The 18,768-nt window shown below is 44.9% G+C and overlaps 1 protein-coding gene across 12 annotated transcripts in view; it reads right to left on the bottom strand.

Annotated features, from left to right (window-relative positions):
- Positions 1 to 883: 883 nt before the first annotated feature.
- LOC106567440 (EBF transcription factor 1) overlaps positions 884 to 18,768 on the bottom strand; it is a 140,650-nt gene continuing 122,765 nt past the window's right edge. For 3 of the 12 annotated variants that reach the window (XM_014136689.3, XM_014136692.3, XM_014136690.3), the window contains exons 12-17: positions 11,495 to 11,560; positions 10,591 to 10,816; positions 10,301 to 10,480; positions 7,817 to 8,011; positions 7,554 to 7,622; positions 884 to 4,572 (exon numbers count right to left, since the gene is read on the bottom strand). In XM_014136689.3, the coding sequence (XP_013992164.1) occupies positions 7,555 to 7,622; positions 7,817 to 8,011; positions 10,301 to 10,480; positions 10,591 to 10,816; positions 11,495 to 11,560 (735 nt within the window). In that variant the 3' untranslated portion in view covers positions 884 to 4,572; position 7,554. The remainder of the gene's footprint in view (positions 4,573 to 7,553; positions 7,623 to 7,816; positions 8,012 to 10,300; positions 10,481 to 10,590; positions 10,817 to 11,494; positions 11,561 to 18,768) is intronic. The other 9 variants (XM_014136694.3, XM_014136697.3, XM_014136695.3 and 6 more) reach the window with 5 other exon arrangements.

The raw sequence follows: 18,768 nt of genomic DNA, 5'->3' as shown, positions 1-18,768 counted from the left end.
TCAGTGTTTATGACCACGCAATTGGCAGTGTGATGAGAATCGCACAACATCACAGGGCTTGTGAAAATGTGCTTGATGTGGTAGCTAGCTCCACGGCACACAGACAGACGATCCAAAAATCACAGTTCCAGGACAATCTTGGTCCTTTTCCCCCCTCGTATCCAGAACCCCATGATGCTTTGCACGGCCAGGGAACAGTTGTGAGGTCAGCGGAATGAGCGTTTTACAAGCTAATCAGATCTGAGTGGCTCAAATTAAATATGCACAATGAAAAAAGACACTTCATTTCTGCTGAGGACCGTAAATGCAAATGATGAATCAATTACATGCAAAGCGCATATCAATTAATAACTTAGGAAGCCATCATTAATATGTTAAGGAAACTAGCTGGGCATATTCACCATTTCATTAGGCTGTAATACATGAATTAATTAACTAATTAAAGCAGGATTCTGATCCAGAGGGGAGGAACCCTTTCATTTGTGATCTAGATGAGAGATGGGCAGGCCTCCACTCTGATTTGAATGGGGCCATTCAGGTTCACTGCTTTGATGACGCCATACCCTGGCATTGCCCTGCATTCAAACCCATCCAGTACGACTTGAACATGGGATAAATCCTGAGCAATGCTATATGATTTTGGCTTGGCATGGCTGAGTTTATAATGGCGCTGTGACAGTGGGTGTGTAATGAAATCGTGGACACTCAAATCTCACCGTGTTGCGGGTCCAGGAACGAGGTTGTATAGTGTGTGCGTGTTTTGAGTTTGCAGAGTGTGTTGGTGCGCCAGTATATCACGTCACCGGGAAATAGCCTATGGTGAGATTGCAAAAAATGTTACCGAGACATAACAGCTTCACAAAGACAACAAGCACATCAACAGTTTCACAGACAAGAGGGAACTTTAATTAAATATTGTGAAAGTTGAAAAGTTATTTTACAGTTCAAAGTTAATCCAAAAAAAAAGGAGATAATCTTTACAGTAGTTTCATTTTCTCTTTTCCCTGTCTATCAATATATAACTGCTCTGTGTGTCCAGTCAAAGACAAGGCTTGGTAAGAGAGATGGAGAGATGGGTTCAAAAGGGTGACAATAGGATTCAGAGAACAATTTCATTCATTTCGTTGACCAGGTGGCCACCTCCCTGACAGGGATGGCTCTATACTCTTGGCTGGGCGGTTACACAGTAAACCTCAAACGTATCTGTCCCTGTACCCGAAAGCCAGGAGAACTGAGTCACAATGCATACACGCTGAACTCATCGTTACACAAGTGCATTTTACAAGAGACTCCCTCATCCTCAGAATCCTCAGTTTAAATTCTCCCCCTCCTACAAAGTCACTTAAAGAAATATCCGGCAGCAATTAAATTAAAAAGCCACGTTCTCTTTCAGAGGACTGTTAGCGCGCACACACGCACGCACACACACACACACACACACACACACACACACGCACGCACGCACACACACACACACACACACACGCACGCACAGCACGCACACACACACACACACACACACACACACACACACACACACACACACAAAAGACTACAAAGAGTGGTCATATGACCCATGTCAGAGATAAACAGGTGGCTCAATTTGTATATAAAGGGAGGGGAAGAGAGAAGGGGGAGGAGTCAGAAGAGGGTAGTAGCAATTGTCGAAGCGAGGGTGTAAAATGACTTGTGTGTACAGATTATTGTGCTGTCATTTAAAACTGTTTATCATCAGATCTGTTGTTGTACCATAACCTTTCTCAAACAGAACCAAACAGTAGATAGAATATGGCTTTACCATCAACCCACCCCTAGCTGTGTATATGAGAGAGGAATATGAAGGGGAGGCTTGGCTTCAAATGAGTATTGCAGTGCACCTCACTCCTCTCCTCCTCTCCTCCACCACTCCTTACCCCTCCAGCTGCTCAACACATTAAATATTTATCCTCCCTTCTCTTCTCAGTCATCTCATCACAGTGTCCTCCCCCCCCATCAGCCAGCCAGCCCCATCCACCACCTTGCCTCCCTCCCTCCTCCTCCTCTCTATCCTACAGCTCTCCTCTTCTCTTACTACCTGCCACTCTCTCTGCCTTGCCGTGCCGAGCGCTCACTGTGACAGGGAAAACAGGTAAACATTCCTCAGGGCTCCAGGATAAGGAACAGCTCCACTTGTGCTACCCCCCCTCTATATTTTAGCTTGTCGCACCCATTTTGAAGTATGTTAGCAGAGCACTGGTGGGCTCTCTACTCTACACTGACGGCTGTGGCTTTGCATTGTTAAGGCATCTAAACTGCTGGTTCAGATTTTGGTGAGACAACAGAGGGGAAAGGGAAAATAACATGGAAGCGAAATTGGGGGGTGGGGGGGTGGGGTGCGGTGGGCGGGGGGATTTTCATATTTTTGCCAAAAATGGTCTTCCTGCTTTTAGCACACAAATGCATCGCTAGGAGGAGAAAACCCATGCATATTGTTTGTTTTTAAACAGTATCAGTTCTTTTGAAAGCCAAAAAATCTAAGCAAAAAAGATATTTATATGATATACTTATATACTCTCAAAACCTATATAACTAAATACTATAAGAATAATATGCTACTTTTACCATGTGATAAAACAAATCCAATATCAAGACAAAAAGAAAACAACAACATTTTCATTAACTAACAAATTATACAAAAATAGACAATGGCTTTAGGGTGGATGGAATTAGAAATGAAAGTATGGCTTAAAACAAAAAACAAAACAAAAAACATACCAATGAAATGTATCAAAATTACATTTAAACATGGAACATGGTAGACAACCAAATAAAAACTGATTGGTACTGTCACAAAAATGCAAACATACACATGAAGGATGATGAAGAAGCAATGTACAAATTCAGGAGATACATACATTATTTATATGGATATTTTACATACTGTATATCCCTTTTTACTATCCAAAATCTCCGAGCTAAAGTTGATGAGATCATTTTGAGTATGTAGTAAACATGACATCCGTGACACTATATTGTAAAGCTGCCTTAAGACTTCTTTAAATGTATAAATATATCTTAAACAATGACTTTGGCAAAGAAAGAAAAATCACAAAGACTAACAAATGTATTACTATATACAAAAAAACACACATCACACAAGAAAGCAAAAAACAATTGAAAAGGTTGGATTCAGATATTTGCTAGGCATCTGAGGAGTAGGTAACTTTTACAGTGCTGGCTATTCCATTGATCACCATGGCAGCTGGGACACCACTACACACCTCACTGTTGACTCATTAGTCTGTCTATAAAGTGTCTCCCAGTATTCCGTTTCTCAGATCCTAAACTGTTGTACGGTAACATGGTGGAATAAGAAGCACATTTTTAATGGCCGGCCCATGATCACAGTTTCATGGCGAGAGCATAACAAACAGAACAACTATAATAATACAAAATTTAAATTCACACGATATAGCAAAAGTGAAATGGCAACACCCTATAAAAATGTATGGTTTCCTTCATTGAGATTTCGTGGTGGATGGCAGAGAGAGAGAGAGAGAGAGAGAGCACACTTTAACAAAAGGGGTTCTGATGTACAGTTACAGGACTTGGCTGAGCGGCTCCACGGCAAGTTAGCGGTCCAAAGTCCATACAGTAGAGACACTGTTGGCATCCAGGGCAGGTTCAGGCTCTGCTCTCTATCTCTGACAACCACCTAGGAGCTTGGACACGATCGGTGCACTCACAGCCAACATGGGGTGAATGGCTGGTTATGTGTCATCATGGATAAATCACTTGCTTTCTGTGGAGATGAGTGAAAGCGCTAGTCGTGGCGATGGCAGTCTCTGCTTGGCATGAGAGGGAGAGAAATGTGTATGGGCTGTTTGCGGTGGCCAAAAGAAACTCGAAAGCAGAGAGTTTCGGCAATGGTGCATAGTTAGCTTGTGCTACCTAGCATGTCTGTGTCTTTCTGTGCCTTAGGGTTAGTTAGGGCATGTGGCATAGTCTCCAGCATACTGTTATTGTATAAATCTAATTCAGTCTTCACTATTCAACTGGAGGTTCTCTGCCACTCACTTTCAACATGTTGTTTTATCCTTCCCAAACATTTTCTTCATTTATCTTTTTTTAAATTCATAAATAAAAAAATCCCTCTAATAGTGTGTATTACATTTTGAAAATGGGAAATATGTATTTTCGCACAAAGGTAAAACACAAACGATGCACTAAATAAAAGAAAGAGTCAATCCTCTCCAAAATAAATATTGTTTTTAGGTGGGCTTTCTGGGTAATCTGTGGCCTTGCCTTCCCTCTTAAAAAGTGTCAACAAGGTGTACAAATTCAAAAGAGGTTGTTGCAAATTCTCCGTTTTTTTTTTTGTTCTTTTTTCTTCGTCTTCTTTTTGTTCAAATGTGATTCCTTTTAAAAAGGGCCTGAGTTACGGGTTCCATTCCTTCAATGCAGGACTGACGATCCAGTCCTAAACCGGAGCCTTATGTACATGCTGAGATCCATGTCTGGGTGTGTGTGTCCTTCTCCTCACCGCACACACACGCACCGCTTACATGGGAGGAACGATCATTCCAGGAATCACTGTTGGGTGGAGGGGGGGGGGGGGGAGTTGGTTAATGCATAAACAGTGTTTTCCTCACATAATGATTCCTCTTAAATAAAGCAATCTGTTCTCACATCTGCATAACAAACTATGGCCTATGAAACTATGACTCAAATACGGTTTCAAACAAGGGATAAATCATTACTATCTTTTCACAGCCCTGCCAAATTGGAAATTGGCACAAATGGGACACTTGAAACGCTTGATTAGTGCTGTCAAAAACTGCCTCTTAATTGTTTGCATGCGCTGAGGCTCATTGTGTTTGTGACGTATTGCATCATCCCCCGGCGGCTTCAAACGGCTGCATGGGGATCCGTGTCAACATGTGAGGAACAGAACTATGCTTAATGAGAGCTCCGAATCAGACCAAGTGTGACTACAGAATGCAGTGCAGTGACGACATACCAGGCACAATACTACACAACGCTATACTACACATGGCTGGGAGGGGTTGAAAGTCATTCAACATCTTGTATGTATTTACTGTATATATATATATATATATATATATATATATATATATATATATATATATATATACAGTAAATACATACAAGATGTATTTCTTCTCCCATATATATATATATATATATAAAATACATTTTTGACTAGAATAAACAAGAAACAAGCTCCATCATCTTCAATCATTCCCAGGGATAGGGATTGTGTTTGAGTGCATGGTAAGGGAATGACAAGATGTGGTTATGCCATGAGTGGAGCGTAACATGGCCTAACATATCCAGTGTAGTGGGACAGGACGGAGGAGGTCCTCTAAGCTATGTTCCTTAAAGTGGGGGAGAAATGCTTATTGCTGCAAATTTAACTTGACGTTAGTTCTGCAACTGCTGACAAACACAAAAGAGGACGCTGGGTGTTTTTCTGCAGGCGTTGTGCTCTCAAACTACTGCTGATGGAATCAAGAGAGGCAGAAACAGTCATGCACACGCACACACACACACACACACAGCCCACACCCTGTGTAAGCTCATCGATAAAACACAATAAGTCCTTAACCGAAATCACGAGTGTAACATACAAAACAAAATCATTTGACATTAGTATGTCAGGCTATCAAAATGATCTTTGAATCAAACCTTAAAGGTTTCTTCAGCTGTCCCCATAGGATAACCATTTTTGGTTGCAATTAGAACCCTTTTGGGTTCCATCTAGATCCCCTTTTACAGAGGATTCTACATGGAACACAAAAGGGTTCTACCAGGAACCAAAACGGGTTCTCCTATGGGGATCGCCAAAGAACCCTTTCGGAACGCTTTTTTTCTAAGAGTGCAGAGTTGGTTTACTAATCTTAGAACAATCTGATTTACATGGAAAGCATGATGCTTCTCAGCAAATCCTGCTGATAATGCGCTCGACTGCAGAGATACCATTGCAGCATGTGGAATTTTCTGGCACTCCCGTGTCAGTTGTGTCATATTGTGACACAACTGACACGGGACTGGGAGAGAAGGAGCTTGGATTTAGATACCGCTTCTGGCTGACAGAACATCGTATATGACAGTGCCTCAACTCTGCTTTGATCTGCCGTAGTGTAACACACACAGAGGCATGCAAGCGCACACGCACACGCACGCTGTCGGTGTGTGTGTGTCAATGTAAATAGCGACAGTATCGATTGTCAACAGAGCCCAACAGCTGTCATTGTTGATCATTTCCCAGCATAGTGGGAGGGTTTGATCAGAGAGAAGAGCCTGTCTGACAAACAGCAGAAAGGGAGCAAGAGAGACTCTGTAAGTACACTACACTACACTACACTACACTACACTACACTACACTACACTACACTACACTACACTACACTACACTACACTACACTACACTACACTACACTACAGGCTGCTGAAGAAATGGGGTTGTACTCCTGGTGTCCCAGCTCCTGGTAAGTACACTACACTACACTACACTACACTACACTACACTACACTACACTACACTACACTACACTACAGGCTGCTGAAGAAATGGGGTTGTACTCCTGGTGTCCCAGCTCCTGGTAAGTACACTACACTACACTACACTACACTACACTACACTACACTACAAGCTGTTGAAGAAATGAGGTTGTACTCCTGGCGTCCCAGCTCCTGGTAAGTACACTACACTACACTACACTACACTACACTACACTACACTACACTACAAGCTGTTGAAGAAATGAGGTTGTACTCCTGGCGTCCCAGCTCCTGGTAAGTACACTACACTACACTACACTACACTACACTACAAGCTGTTGAAGAAATGAGGTTGTACTCCTGGTGTCTCAGCTCCTGGTAGGCTGGTGGAGCTCGAATCATAGCATAACACTACGTACACTATGGTTAAACAGATCTTCTCCAACACGAACCTCCTATACTGATTATCCACTCATGGCTTGGATGGTTTATTTAATAAACAAAAGGTTAATGTAAATGGTGAGATATCTCTTCGCATTGTGTTACAGTAAGGTTGTTGCCTGATGCTTGCAGCCCTGCAGGACCCTATGGGTCTCCGCAACTGATGTTGCGCTTGGGAAGATACTTCCTGTATCTATGTATGAGGTCTGTTGAAGACAGCAGTGTGTCCTGTCGGCTCTGTATTCCCACACCCACACAGCTACATCCTGCCCTGCCCTCTCCCCAAACATCCTTTCCCTTTCTCCCCATTCACACACAGGAAGCTAGGGACAACCACGAAAACATTCAAGCCAAATAAAAAAGGACAAACTTGTGAGTAATATGCCGACTCTGCCAAATGCCCTTGAATAAACAAAAGCACAGAGCAAAATGAGAGATATCCTCTCTTTCCTCAACATATACAGTTGCAGTATGAGGATGGTTAATGTTCATGTAATGGGTGAATGGATGGGTAGATGGATGGATGGAGGAGTGGATGGATAGATGGATGGTTAATGAGATAGAGGAGTAGAGGGGTGGATGGGTGCATGCAAGAGAGAGTAACATACTTCAGGAGAAGGCCAGGCCCTGCAGCGAGCTGGCTGTGGAGTACTTGCTAGAGTCCACAAAAGACTGATCTGAGGGAGGGAGCGCAAAGAAAGAGGGGAAGACAGGGAAGAAGAGGAGAGGGGAGGAGAGAAAGAGAAAACAATGTGTTAGAGGATGGGAGGAGGAGGAATGGCAGGGGATATTGGGGACGGAGAGGTTGGTTAGAGAGCGTCACGGACTGGACTGGAAAGAACACAATGTCTCGACTAGGTGAGGGGCTCACCTTGGAGACCGTTGCCATTGGTGCTGGTGCAGGTGGGCGGGGGTGAGGTCTGGGGTCGCACCACGGGGGCGAAGGCGCTCTTCTGCTTGACGGCCGACACCATGTTGGCAGGGGAGAAGGAAAAGATCCCAGAAGAGCTGCTACAGTTAGAGGGCAGGCTGGTGGAGGACGCCATGTTGGGGCTGGAGGGAACGACTGAAGGGATGGGGGAGGGAGGGAGAGAGAGAGAGAGAGAGATGGGGGAGGGAGAGGAGAGAGGAAAGGGAGATGGAGAGAGAAAGAGAGAGAGAGAGATGGGGGAGGGAGAGAAGAAAGGGCGATGGAGACAGACAGACAGACAGACAGACAGACAGACAGACAGACAGACAGACAGACAGACAGACAGACAGACAGACAGACAGACAGACAGACAGACAGACAGACAGACAGACAGACAGACAGACAGACAGACAGACAGACAGACAGACAGACAGACAGACAGACAGACAGACAGACAGACAGACAGAGAAAGGGCATAGCAAGAGGTTAATTTCACCGTGTGGGATTTATAACTTCTCGAGTACACAAGAGAAAAAACAACTCCATAAGTGTGCGAGGGAGTCTCAAACGAGAGGAATTTACATTCAAGTTCATTCTAACAAATGAATAGCTATCGATCAAGTATTTTCCCAATCCACCTAGCAGTGGTCTCCTAGGCAGTTAACAATTCAATGCTAGCACACTTAGACAACCATTTGAACTCAACATTCATTGCTCTTTAATGTTTTTCCTACTGGTTACACTTCATTAGAAGTGATTCTTGTTATTGCACCATTTAAATAGGTTTATAGCTCAATCCAAGCAGAACCTTGTAACAATGGCACAATCCATTTATCAAGTCCTAACTAATCAATTCATGAAAATTGGAAGCACAGAGCCCAGGCTTGTGGATTGATTGGAAGTGTCTAATGGAGTCAGCCAACCTTTTAAAATACTTGTTAACATCCTGAGGACCAAAGTGGTGAAATTGAATTGTTACCCCTCCAATTAGTTTATTGATTTAATTAACAGTCTTTAATTCTGTGGCCGGCCTAGAAAGGAGCTGTGATACGGCCAGTCAGGCGTTGCAAACAGGCAATACCACAGTGGCTCTCAATCTAATTTCAGGGCAATCCGATGGAAGGACACACATTGCTAAGGAGAGAGGCCGGCAGTCCTCCACAAGCCAGAACATTTCAGCATGGTTTCACCTCCTAACTATTGAGTGCTCTAAGTCTCATATAGCTAGTCGATATCGAAGTGTTGATTCCTCTCCCTGAAAGAAATCTGTGGGTGTCGGTTCTTAGATCCATGCCAAACTGTCCTCAAACACAAGCCTTTACGACTGGCACTTACCCTCCCTCCTCCCACCATCATTAGACCCAAAAAACAATCACCCATCTCTCTTACTGCCTCTCTAACACTCTCCCTCTGTGTTTTCCTAATTGGAAAAGGGTAGTCAATTAAGAATTAGCAGAAGAACAACAACAGTGTGGAAGTATGGCTGTCAGATGAAAGAGGATTAGAGGATAGGACTGGTTTTAAAGAGTTGTTCAAGACAGGCTCCAGTGCTGGGAGACTGCCAGGCAGAAAGCCCCATAGGGAAATAGCCATAGATCTGAAGACTTCACTGTCACATGCACCGCTGTCTCATAAACAAACAAATGGGGAGAGAAAACTCCCACTCCTCTCATCACTCCTCAAAGACTAGAACTCTGTATAGTAATGTGCAGCCCTTTAGGCAGACCACTGGAATACAGACCAGAACCCATACTGTACAGCTCTTCAGACAGACCACTGGACTACAGACCAGAACCCATACTGTACAGCTCTTCAGACAGACCACTGGACTACAGACCAGAACCCATACTGTACAGCTCTTCAGACAGACCACTGGACTACAGATCAGAACCCATACTGTACAGCTCTTCAGACAGACCACTGGACTACAGACCAGAACCCATACTGTACAGCTCTTCAGACAGACCACTGGACTACAGACCAGAACCCATACTGTACAGCTCTTCAGACAGACCACTGGACTACAGACCAGAACCCATACTGTACAGCTCTTCAGACAGACCACTGGACTACAGACCAGAACCCATACTGTACAGCTCTTCAGACAGACCACTGGACTACAGACCAGAACCCATACTGTACAGCTCTTCAGACAGACCACTGGACTACAGACCAGAACCCATACTGTACAGCTCTTCATACAGATACACACACCACTGGATTAGAGTCACAGGGAGGAATGGGGGTTTCATGCATTTACAGCAGCAGTCTGGGAAATAGGGGGAGGTCTGCAGTGAATTGTGGGTGATAATGTGGGTGAGCTGAGTGTGGGTGGGCGAGTGTGAGAGCTGGGTGTGGGTGGGTCGGCTGACTGGATGGATGGAGGTGGGTGAAGGCGGCTGTGAGCTGGGTGTGGGTGAGTAGAAGAGCTAGAGTGGGACTCACTGGCGTAGGGCGAGTTGGCAGCGCTGCCGTTGAGGAAGCTGGGTGATCCTCCCAGGTTGGACATGACAGTGTTGCCGTAGCCGTTCATGCTGGTGGTCACAGAGCTGTAGTTAGTCTGCTGGGGGGTGGAGCTGGGCACATAGCCATGTGGAGACACGCTGCTCGTGTTCCGACTGAAACCTACACAGACCGACCGACAGAGACAGAACAAAGACAGATCAGTCACCTTGTTCAATCAAAGAAAGACGTAAAAATGTAACTTCACAGTGACTACATTGCTATTCAGTTACCGGTTTCTATGACGATAGCGCCACACCCGTATCGACCCGCCCCCTCACCCTGATTGGCTCCCTGGGAGGACTCGGACACATTGACGGCCAGCTGGCCAGGGAAGGAGTTGACCCCCATCATGCCTGCGTGGACGGAGCTGTTGCCCAGGCCGCTCAGCTGGTTGTGGTTCCTGGGAACATTGTAGAGAGCCTCTGCTATGTCCGCCGCCCGCTTCAGAATCATCTCCTGCCACAGGAGAACACAGTTAGACGAGCGTTCACATATACAACACTGGTAGAGGAGCGCTGACAAATAAAACCGTAGCTTTCACGTGAACAACATTGGTATCAGATAAAGTAGAATTCACATGAACAACATTGGTATCGGTTAAAGTAGCATTCCCATGAACAACATTGGTATCAGTTAAAGTAGCATTCCCATGAACAACATTGGTATCAGTTAAAGTAGCATTCACATATAATGAACAACATCGGTGACAGTTTAAGGACTGCTAACATGAACAACACCAGTTCAAGCAGTGTTCACATTAGTACCACTGTAACGGTGCCGTACCTGTGAGCATTATTCAACATGTAATTTCCCCCATACATTACCGTTACTGCACTCCCCTCGTCTAGACAGGATGACTCTAAGTAGGTTACAAATGACTTCCTGTATGTTTAATGTGTAATCACTATTTTCACAAAGTGGCAATATATTAGTAATAGTGGGAATAATTAATGTGGACATGTCCTGTAAGTATTTGATTAATATTTGATCAGGCATGTTATTAACCACCGGAGATGAATTAATAATGGTGAATAACTGGTGTCAACGCGGATGCAGGGGATGTGGCAGGATGTGGAGGGGACAGGGTGAGAGCAGACCTGAGAGTGAGATGGCGTTTGTCTGTCTGAACCTCACCTGGTTGTTGTGTGGCATCCCATACAAAGCCTCCACAAGGTCTGCTGCCCTCTTCAGAATCACCTCCTAGAGAGAGAGAGAGAGAGAGAGAGAGAGGGGGGGGGGGGGGGGAGAAAGAAAGAGTGGGGAGAAAGAAAGAGTGTGAGAAATAGAGAGAGAGAGAGAGAGAGAGAGGGGGGGAGAAAGAAAGAGTGTGTGAGAGAGAGAGAGAGAGAGAGAGAGAGAGAGAGAGAGAGAGAGAGAGAGAGGGTGAGCTGGTGTAGCAATACATTTTCGTCCGGCTATAAGCATTGATAGACCTCAGATTTGTGGTTGTGCCATCTACTGTAAAACTTTCAACTTTCACCTCTGTCCTGGCTCTTTCACAGTGCAACATGTAATTTGGTCTTTTCCTGGAATACCTTGAACAATTCCTTACACAAATCAAAACTAACACATGGAACAATACAGTACAGAGAAGCCTGTTCAATTGTTCAGATTATGACAGACAGAGAGAGAGAGAGAGAGAGAGAGAGAGAGAGAGAGAGAGAGAGAGAGAGAGAATAGCACCAGTATTGCGTTCACTCTACATCTGTTTTCTATTGGAGAAAGACAATGCAATCTGTGTGTAAAGGTCACTAAGCACTTCTTCATACACTATTCATTGGTGTTGGATTTTTTTTTTTAGCAAAGACACTTCTTTCTCAGAACACATTTCCATGGCAATTAGACAACAGTCGTCAACACAAAGGCATTTTTGTTAACGAGAAACAATTCTTGAAGTGAATCATTCTCTCGTTTCATCCAGGGGGGGAAGTATCCTGAGCCAAGCTATGCCAACTGTGTGAAATATTGCTGTATGTATCCTGTTAGCTGTTGTTTCTCATAAGCACTAGCCTCCCTCCTCTCCAACTCATCAAACGCTTTATGGCTGCCTAGGGAACTTCACTCTTATCTCCAATCTAAGACGCAGGCCCCCAGGGACACCAACAACAATAATTGCATTCATTTCTCTGTCATTTTCGACTTGTTTTGTTAAATAAGTTGTTTTTCTTGTTGTCTTAAAAGCATATTATGTGTTGTCAAGTTTTTTATTTTTGAATTAAAAATGATTTCTTAAAGGAAGCGGGTTTTTTTTACGTGTCTTATGTGTTCTGACATGCCAGGTCCAGGAAAGATAGAAATTCAGACCACTCTGACTGTCTGAAAATCACATTAAGGCTTTGCTATAGACTCATTTCCTTTAGGCTACCCTAAATCCTAATATTGTTGTATACAATTATTCTCAGACATACACGTTCAGTTACAGAACTTCTTCTTACAACTGTGAATTCAGACCAGTCAAAGGTTTCGGCACACCTACTCATTCAAGGGTTTTTCTTTATTTTTGAATATTTTCTACATTGTAGAATAAATGATTCCATATGTGTTATTTCATAGTTGTGATGTCTTCTCTTTTATTCTACAATGCAGAAAATAGTGAAAATATAGAAAAACCCTTGAATGAGTAGGTGTCCAAACCCTTGACTGGTACTGTATGCATAATATCCATACATTTTGTATTTGCCATATTTATACTGCAACTGCTTAACTGGTGTTAAACAATGGAAAGGTGAAAACAAAGACAACAATTGTCAATTAATCTATAAGGCACGAGGGGGTGTGGTATATGGTCAATATACCACAGCTAAGGGCTGTTCTTTCACGCGACGCAGCGTGGAGTGCCTCGATACAGCCCTTAGCCGTGGTATATTGATCATATACCACAAACCCCCAAGGTGCCTTATTAGAGCAGTAAAAATAAATGTTTTTTACATTTTTACATTTTACATTTTAGTCATTTAGCAGACGCTCTTATCCAGAGCGACTTACAGTAGTGAATTGTCATACCCGTGGTATACGGTCTGATATACCATGGCTGTCAGCCAATCAGCATTCAGGGTTCGAACCACCCAGTTTATAATATGACAATACAATGCATAGGAGCTCCCATATTAACTGTACAGAAACACCAGTTTACCACCATAAGATTAATCTGTTTTCATCTTTACATTCATCCTTTTCTCCTTCCTATGGCCCCCCCCCCACCCCCCCACCCCCACCCACCCGTTTAAGCAGACACCTGTGTGTGAAGGGTCCTTTTTAAAAGTTAATGTGCTGGGCCCACAGCGTGAGGCTGCGGAGCGACAAGCAGAAAATTGCTCTCCCGTTCCCGGTGTTAACCTCTGCTGTGAACACGCCCTGCAGCATGTGTGTGTAGGCGTGTGGGTGAAGCTGTGTAGGCGTGTGTGTCTGTCTGTGTGTGAATGTGTGTGTGTGTGTGCAGCGCTGGAACATATTGCCTCTCAAACCCGGGGACCATACAGACAGAACATGATGAGGAGGTCAGGAAAGCAATAAGGAGTTTTAGTGCGCTGTCCAAGGTGCTAAATTCACTCAATTATGGCAGCGCTGCCACTGTGTTAACCTCTCATTACTGGCTCAGTGGGCCGGGGGAGGACTGGGGGAGGGAAGAGAGACCACTCCACACTGCGCCCGCCTCCCAGCCTCCCACAGCCCCAGAGAGATGGAGGGATGGAGAGACACGGGGGTCCGGGGAGAATATAGAGAGAATATGGAGAGAGTATGGAGAGATGGAGGGATGGAGAGGCACGGGGGTCCGGGGAGAATATAGAGAGAATATGGAGAGAGTATGGAGAGATGGAGGAGAGTGCGTTTCTTTGGTCGTCTCTCTGTGTGGCTCCAGCCCCCGGCCCCCGGCCCCAGAGAGCTATGGAGGGAAATGTGGGACAAGGGAAGCCATCCATCAGATGGAGATGAGAGAGACGAGGGGAAACTCAGATCACACACATTACTGGGTGAACACAAACACCAGGGCTAAATCACAGAGGACGCAGGCTGAGACACAAACACCGCGCACACCTCGCTCCTGAGCTGTTCCCCTCTCCTCATGACCCCCGGAACTTTTCTCTATCCTCCAACACGCTCTGCTCTCTCTGTCTAAACCCTAACCTCTCCATCTCATCCTGTCTCCGCCGTGATAGATAGATATATGTATGATACCTTAGTCATGACAGACAGACAGACAGACAGACAGACAGACAGACAGACAGACAGACAGACAGACAGACAGACAGACAGACAGACAGACAGACAGACAGACAGACAGACAGACAGACAGACAGACAGACAGACAGACAGACAGACAGACAGACAGACAGACAGACAGACAGACAGACAGACAGACAGACAGACAGACAGACAGACAGACAGACAGACAGACAGACAGACAGACAGACAGACAGACAGATAGATAGATAGATAGATAGATAGATAGATAGATAGATAGATAGATAGATAGATAGATAGATAGATAGATAGATAGATAGATAGATAGATAGATAGATAGATAGATAGATAGATAGATAGATAGATAGATAGATAGATAGATAGATAGATAGATAGATAGATAGATAGATAGATAGATAGATAGATAGATAGATAGATAGATAGATGATCTGCTGAGGCTAACAGACGGGGTGTGTGACACCAGCGTGATCCATTGGCCTGGTTTGTGTAACCCGAATCCATTTCCTCCTGGGTTACAGTAAACGCAGGCGCCCAGCGATAAACAGGAAAGCAACCCGATCCTCCGGCTGGTCAGCACCATCATTAACCGAACATGGACTCCTGTCTTGCTGCTTCACAAACCCAGAACACACTTCATATAAAATAGCTAAGGTTCTACGGCTCTCACCCTTTAAACTACAGTCTGTTTACGACTAGATGTACTTACTAGAATTATTTCTTTCACCATTGTTCTTCACACTAAACTGTAGTAACAATACTGTGTGTGTGTGTGTGTGTGTGTGTGTGTGTGTGTGTGTGTGTGTGTGTGTGTGTGTGTGTGTGTGTGTGTGTGTGTGTGTGTGTGTGTGTGTGTGTGTGTGTGGATCCATGTGCTAGCTGACTGTCTTCCTGCATTAGGACCACTCTCTCTCTCTCTAGATGACCACGCGGCACTCACTCTTTCTCTTTCTCGTTCCCTCTCTCTCGCTCTCTCGCTTTCTTTCTCTTTCTCGTTCCCTCTCTCGCTCTCTCGCTTTCTTTCTCTTTCTCGTTCCCTCTCTCTCGCTCTCTCGCTTTCTTTCTCTTTCTCGTTCCCTCTCTCTCGCTCTCTCGCTTTCTTTCTCTTTCTCGTTCCCTCTCTCTCTCGCTTTCTTTCTCTTTCTCGTTCCCTCTCTCTCTCTCTCTCTCTCGCTATCTTTCTCTTTCTCGTTCCCTCTCTCTCGTTCCCTCTCTCTCTCTCTCTCTCTCTCTCTCTCTCTCTCTCTCTCTCTCTCTCTCTCTCTCTCTCTCTCTCTCTCTCTCTCTCTCTCTCTCTCTCTCTCAGGAGGAAGTGTCTGCGCTCTATCAGACAGGCTTTTACTGGGTAAATGATGATCGCTCCTAATGTGATCACCATACATTAGGGAGAGGAAATGGTGGGAAAGAAACACTTGGGTCATATCTAGATGTAAAGGCGACACGCAAAGAACACATTCACACGCAAGCCAGGCCAGCAAATACATGACACATTTATCCCTGAGCTTGTTCATTTGCAATTGTATCATGTCCTAATGCTCTACCAGAGCCATAATACAAGCAGGGTCAGAGTCGTTCGTCTTGAACGAGAGACCAAAATGATGATGTCATCCTTTTGCTGCCCAGCCCCTGCTCCCCTCTGCTCCCATGGACCCCTAACTCCTCTCTCTAATGCAGCAGGCTGCTGGGATTTCGTTTACGATAGTACTTGGTGAGACGATACAGTATGATGTCATCTCTGCGTGACTCAATGACCACAGGAGAAATGTCCAATGTTGTATATTGGGGCGGCAGGTAGCCTAGTGGTTAGAGCGTTGGGCCAGTCACCGAAAGGCTGCTGGATCGAATCCCTGAACTCGCAAGATAGAAATCTGTTGTTCTGAACAAGGCAGTTAACCCACTGTTCCCCAGTAGGCTGTCATTGTAAATAAGAATTTGTTCTTAACTGACTTTCCTAGTTAAATATAAAATACTAAAGGTTTATATTGTATCTTCACTCTAATGTTGTACAGCACATTTCCTGTATATCAACTCAGTCCATAGAAATAAGTTATTCTACTCTGGTATCACCATTCAAGCCCATGACAAATGGAACGCTGTAAAACATGACTTCCACAAGCTTTAGTAGCTCTCAGCAACCTATGGCAGATAGATACGTCTGACAATCAATGACTTTCCTACAGTCTGTTTTTAGCCCGCCTGAGAGAGAGCGAGAGAGAGAGAGAGAAATACGAAGAGAGAGAGAGAGAGCGGGAAATAGGAAGAGAGAGAGAGAGAGAGAGAGAGAGAGAGAGAGAGAGAGGGAAATAGGAAGAGAGAGAGAGAGGGAAATAGGAAGAGAGAGAGAGAGAGCGGGAAATAGGAAGAGAGAGAGAGAGAGAGAGAGAGAGAGAGAGAGGGAAATAGGAAGAGAGAGAGAGAGAGAGAGAGAGAGGGAAATAGGAAGAGAGAGAGAGAGAGCGGGAAATAGGAAGAGAGAGAGAGAGAGAGAGAGAGAGAGGGAAATAGGAAGAGAGAGAGAGAGAGAGAGAGGGAAATAGGAAGAGAGAGAGAGAGGGAAATAGGAAGAGAGAGAGAGAAAGAGAGGGAAATAGGAAGAGAGAGAGCGAGAGAGAGAGAGGGAAATAGGAAGAGAGAGAGAGAGGGAAATAGGAAGAGAGAGAGAGGGAAATAGGAAGAGAGAGAGAAGGAAATAGGAAGAGAGAGAGAAGGAAATAGGAAGAGAGAGAGAAGGAAATAGGAAGAGAAAGAGAAGGAAATAGAGAGAGAGAGGGAAATAGGAAGAGAGAGAGAAGGAAATAGGAAGAGAGAGAGAAGGAAATAGGAAGAAAGAGAGAAGGAAGGAAATAGGAAGAGAGAGAAGGAAGGAAATAGGAAGAGAGAGAAGGAAGGAAATAGGAAAAGAGAGAGGGGCTTGTGTGTGGCTACTGCTATGTCTGGTCTCACAGTGTGTTCGGTTGATCTATGTTACCTTGCCGTGTGGAATACAGACAGATAGCTTTTTTTCGCGCAAACGAATGGCGTGTATACTGTATACGCGTATATCTGATACACAGGGCGAGCTACGGAACAAACAACAACAACATGTTGAGGGGACGGATGGAGGTTGTTGCTGGGGAATAGTTCATTCCTGGCGGCCCCAGATTGTCCTTGTTGAACGCATGCCAAGGGGGTCATTCTAAAGGCAGCCTCTGTCTTCTCTGTAGTGGTGTGAATGTTCACTGAACAATTAGAGCTTCTGCTTTCCCGTCCTAATCCCTTCACACGGCCCACTACTCCGTCTGTCCCTGCCCGCCTGTCTGTCTGTCTGTCGCTCCCCACCCATGTGCTCCCGTCGGGCAGCCAGGCGACCTGGCTCTATATGTGCACTCAACACACACACACACACACACACACACACACACACACACACACACACACACACACACACACACACACACACACACACACACACACACACACACACACACACACACACACACACACACACACACACACACACACACGCACACACGCGCGCGCGCACAACCACACTTGCTCCCAATCACAACCTCCCTGTTCACCTAGGCTAGAAAATCTGTTGTGACGATCCAAATGAATGTCAATGATATCCACTGGAGCTTGTCTATTATCTGTTCCAGTCTGATCCCAGGCCTGATGTGTTATCAACTCAGACCATTCTTCTAGACTGGATAGAGGGATGTTGTCACTTCTTCAATTGTTTTCTTTCTTTCTCTCTCTCTTTCTTTCTCTCTCTCGTACTCTCTCTCTCTCTCTTACTCTCTCTCCCTCTCTCTTACTCTCTCTTTATCTATTTCTCTCTTTCTCTCTTTCTCTCGTTCTCCCTCTCTCTCCCCCTTCTCTACCCTGGGAGATTGAGTTCAGCAGTTGAAAGGAGTGCCGTCAACAGACAGTTATTACCTCAATAAAGGAGGAGATCGATAGGGCAGAGATGAGCAGCCAAGCTGGTGATATCAGCAGAGAGGAGAGGAGGGGGAGGCCACTGTACCAGTCAGCCAGCCGGAGAGGCTGCTGGGAAAGAAATTACCTACACACTTCCGTTGGCCGCCCATGTCCAAACACTTCACAAGACGTTACAATAAAGACGTCATTTGTGTGTGGGGATGAATTCTCCCCCCCCCCCCCCTTCTTATGCCCACACACATAATCATGGTATCACACACGGTCACACTATCACAAACACTAGTGTG

Source organism: Salmo salar, chromosome 13 (assembly GCF_965601325.2).
Source record: "Salmo salar chromosome 13, fSalSal1, whole genome shotgun sequence".
In the NCBI taxonomy this organism is placed as follows: domain Eukaryota; kingdom Metazoa; phylum Chordata; class Actinopteri; order Salmoniformes; family Salmonidae; genus Salmo; species Salmo salar.
This window is presented reverse-complemented; position numbering and strand designations above follow the sequence as displayed.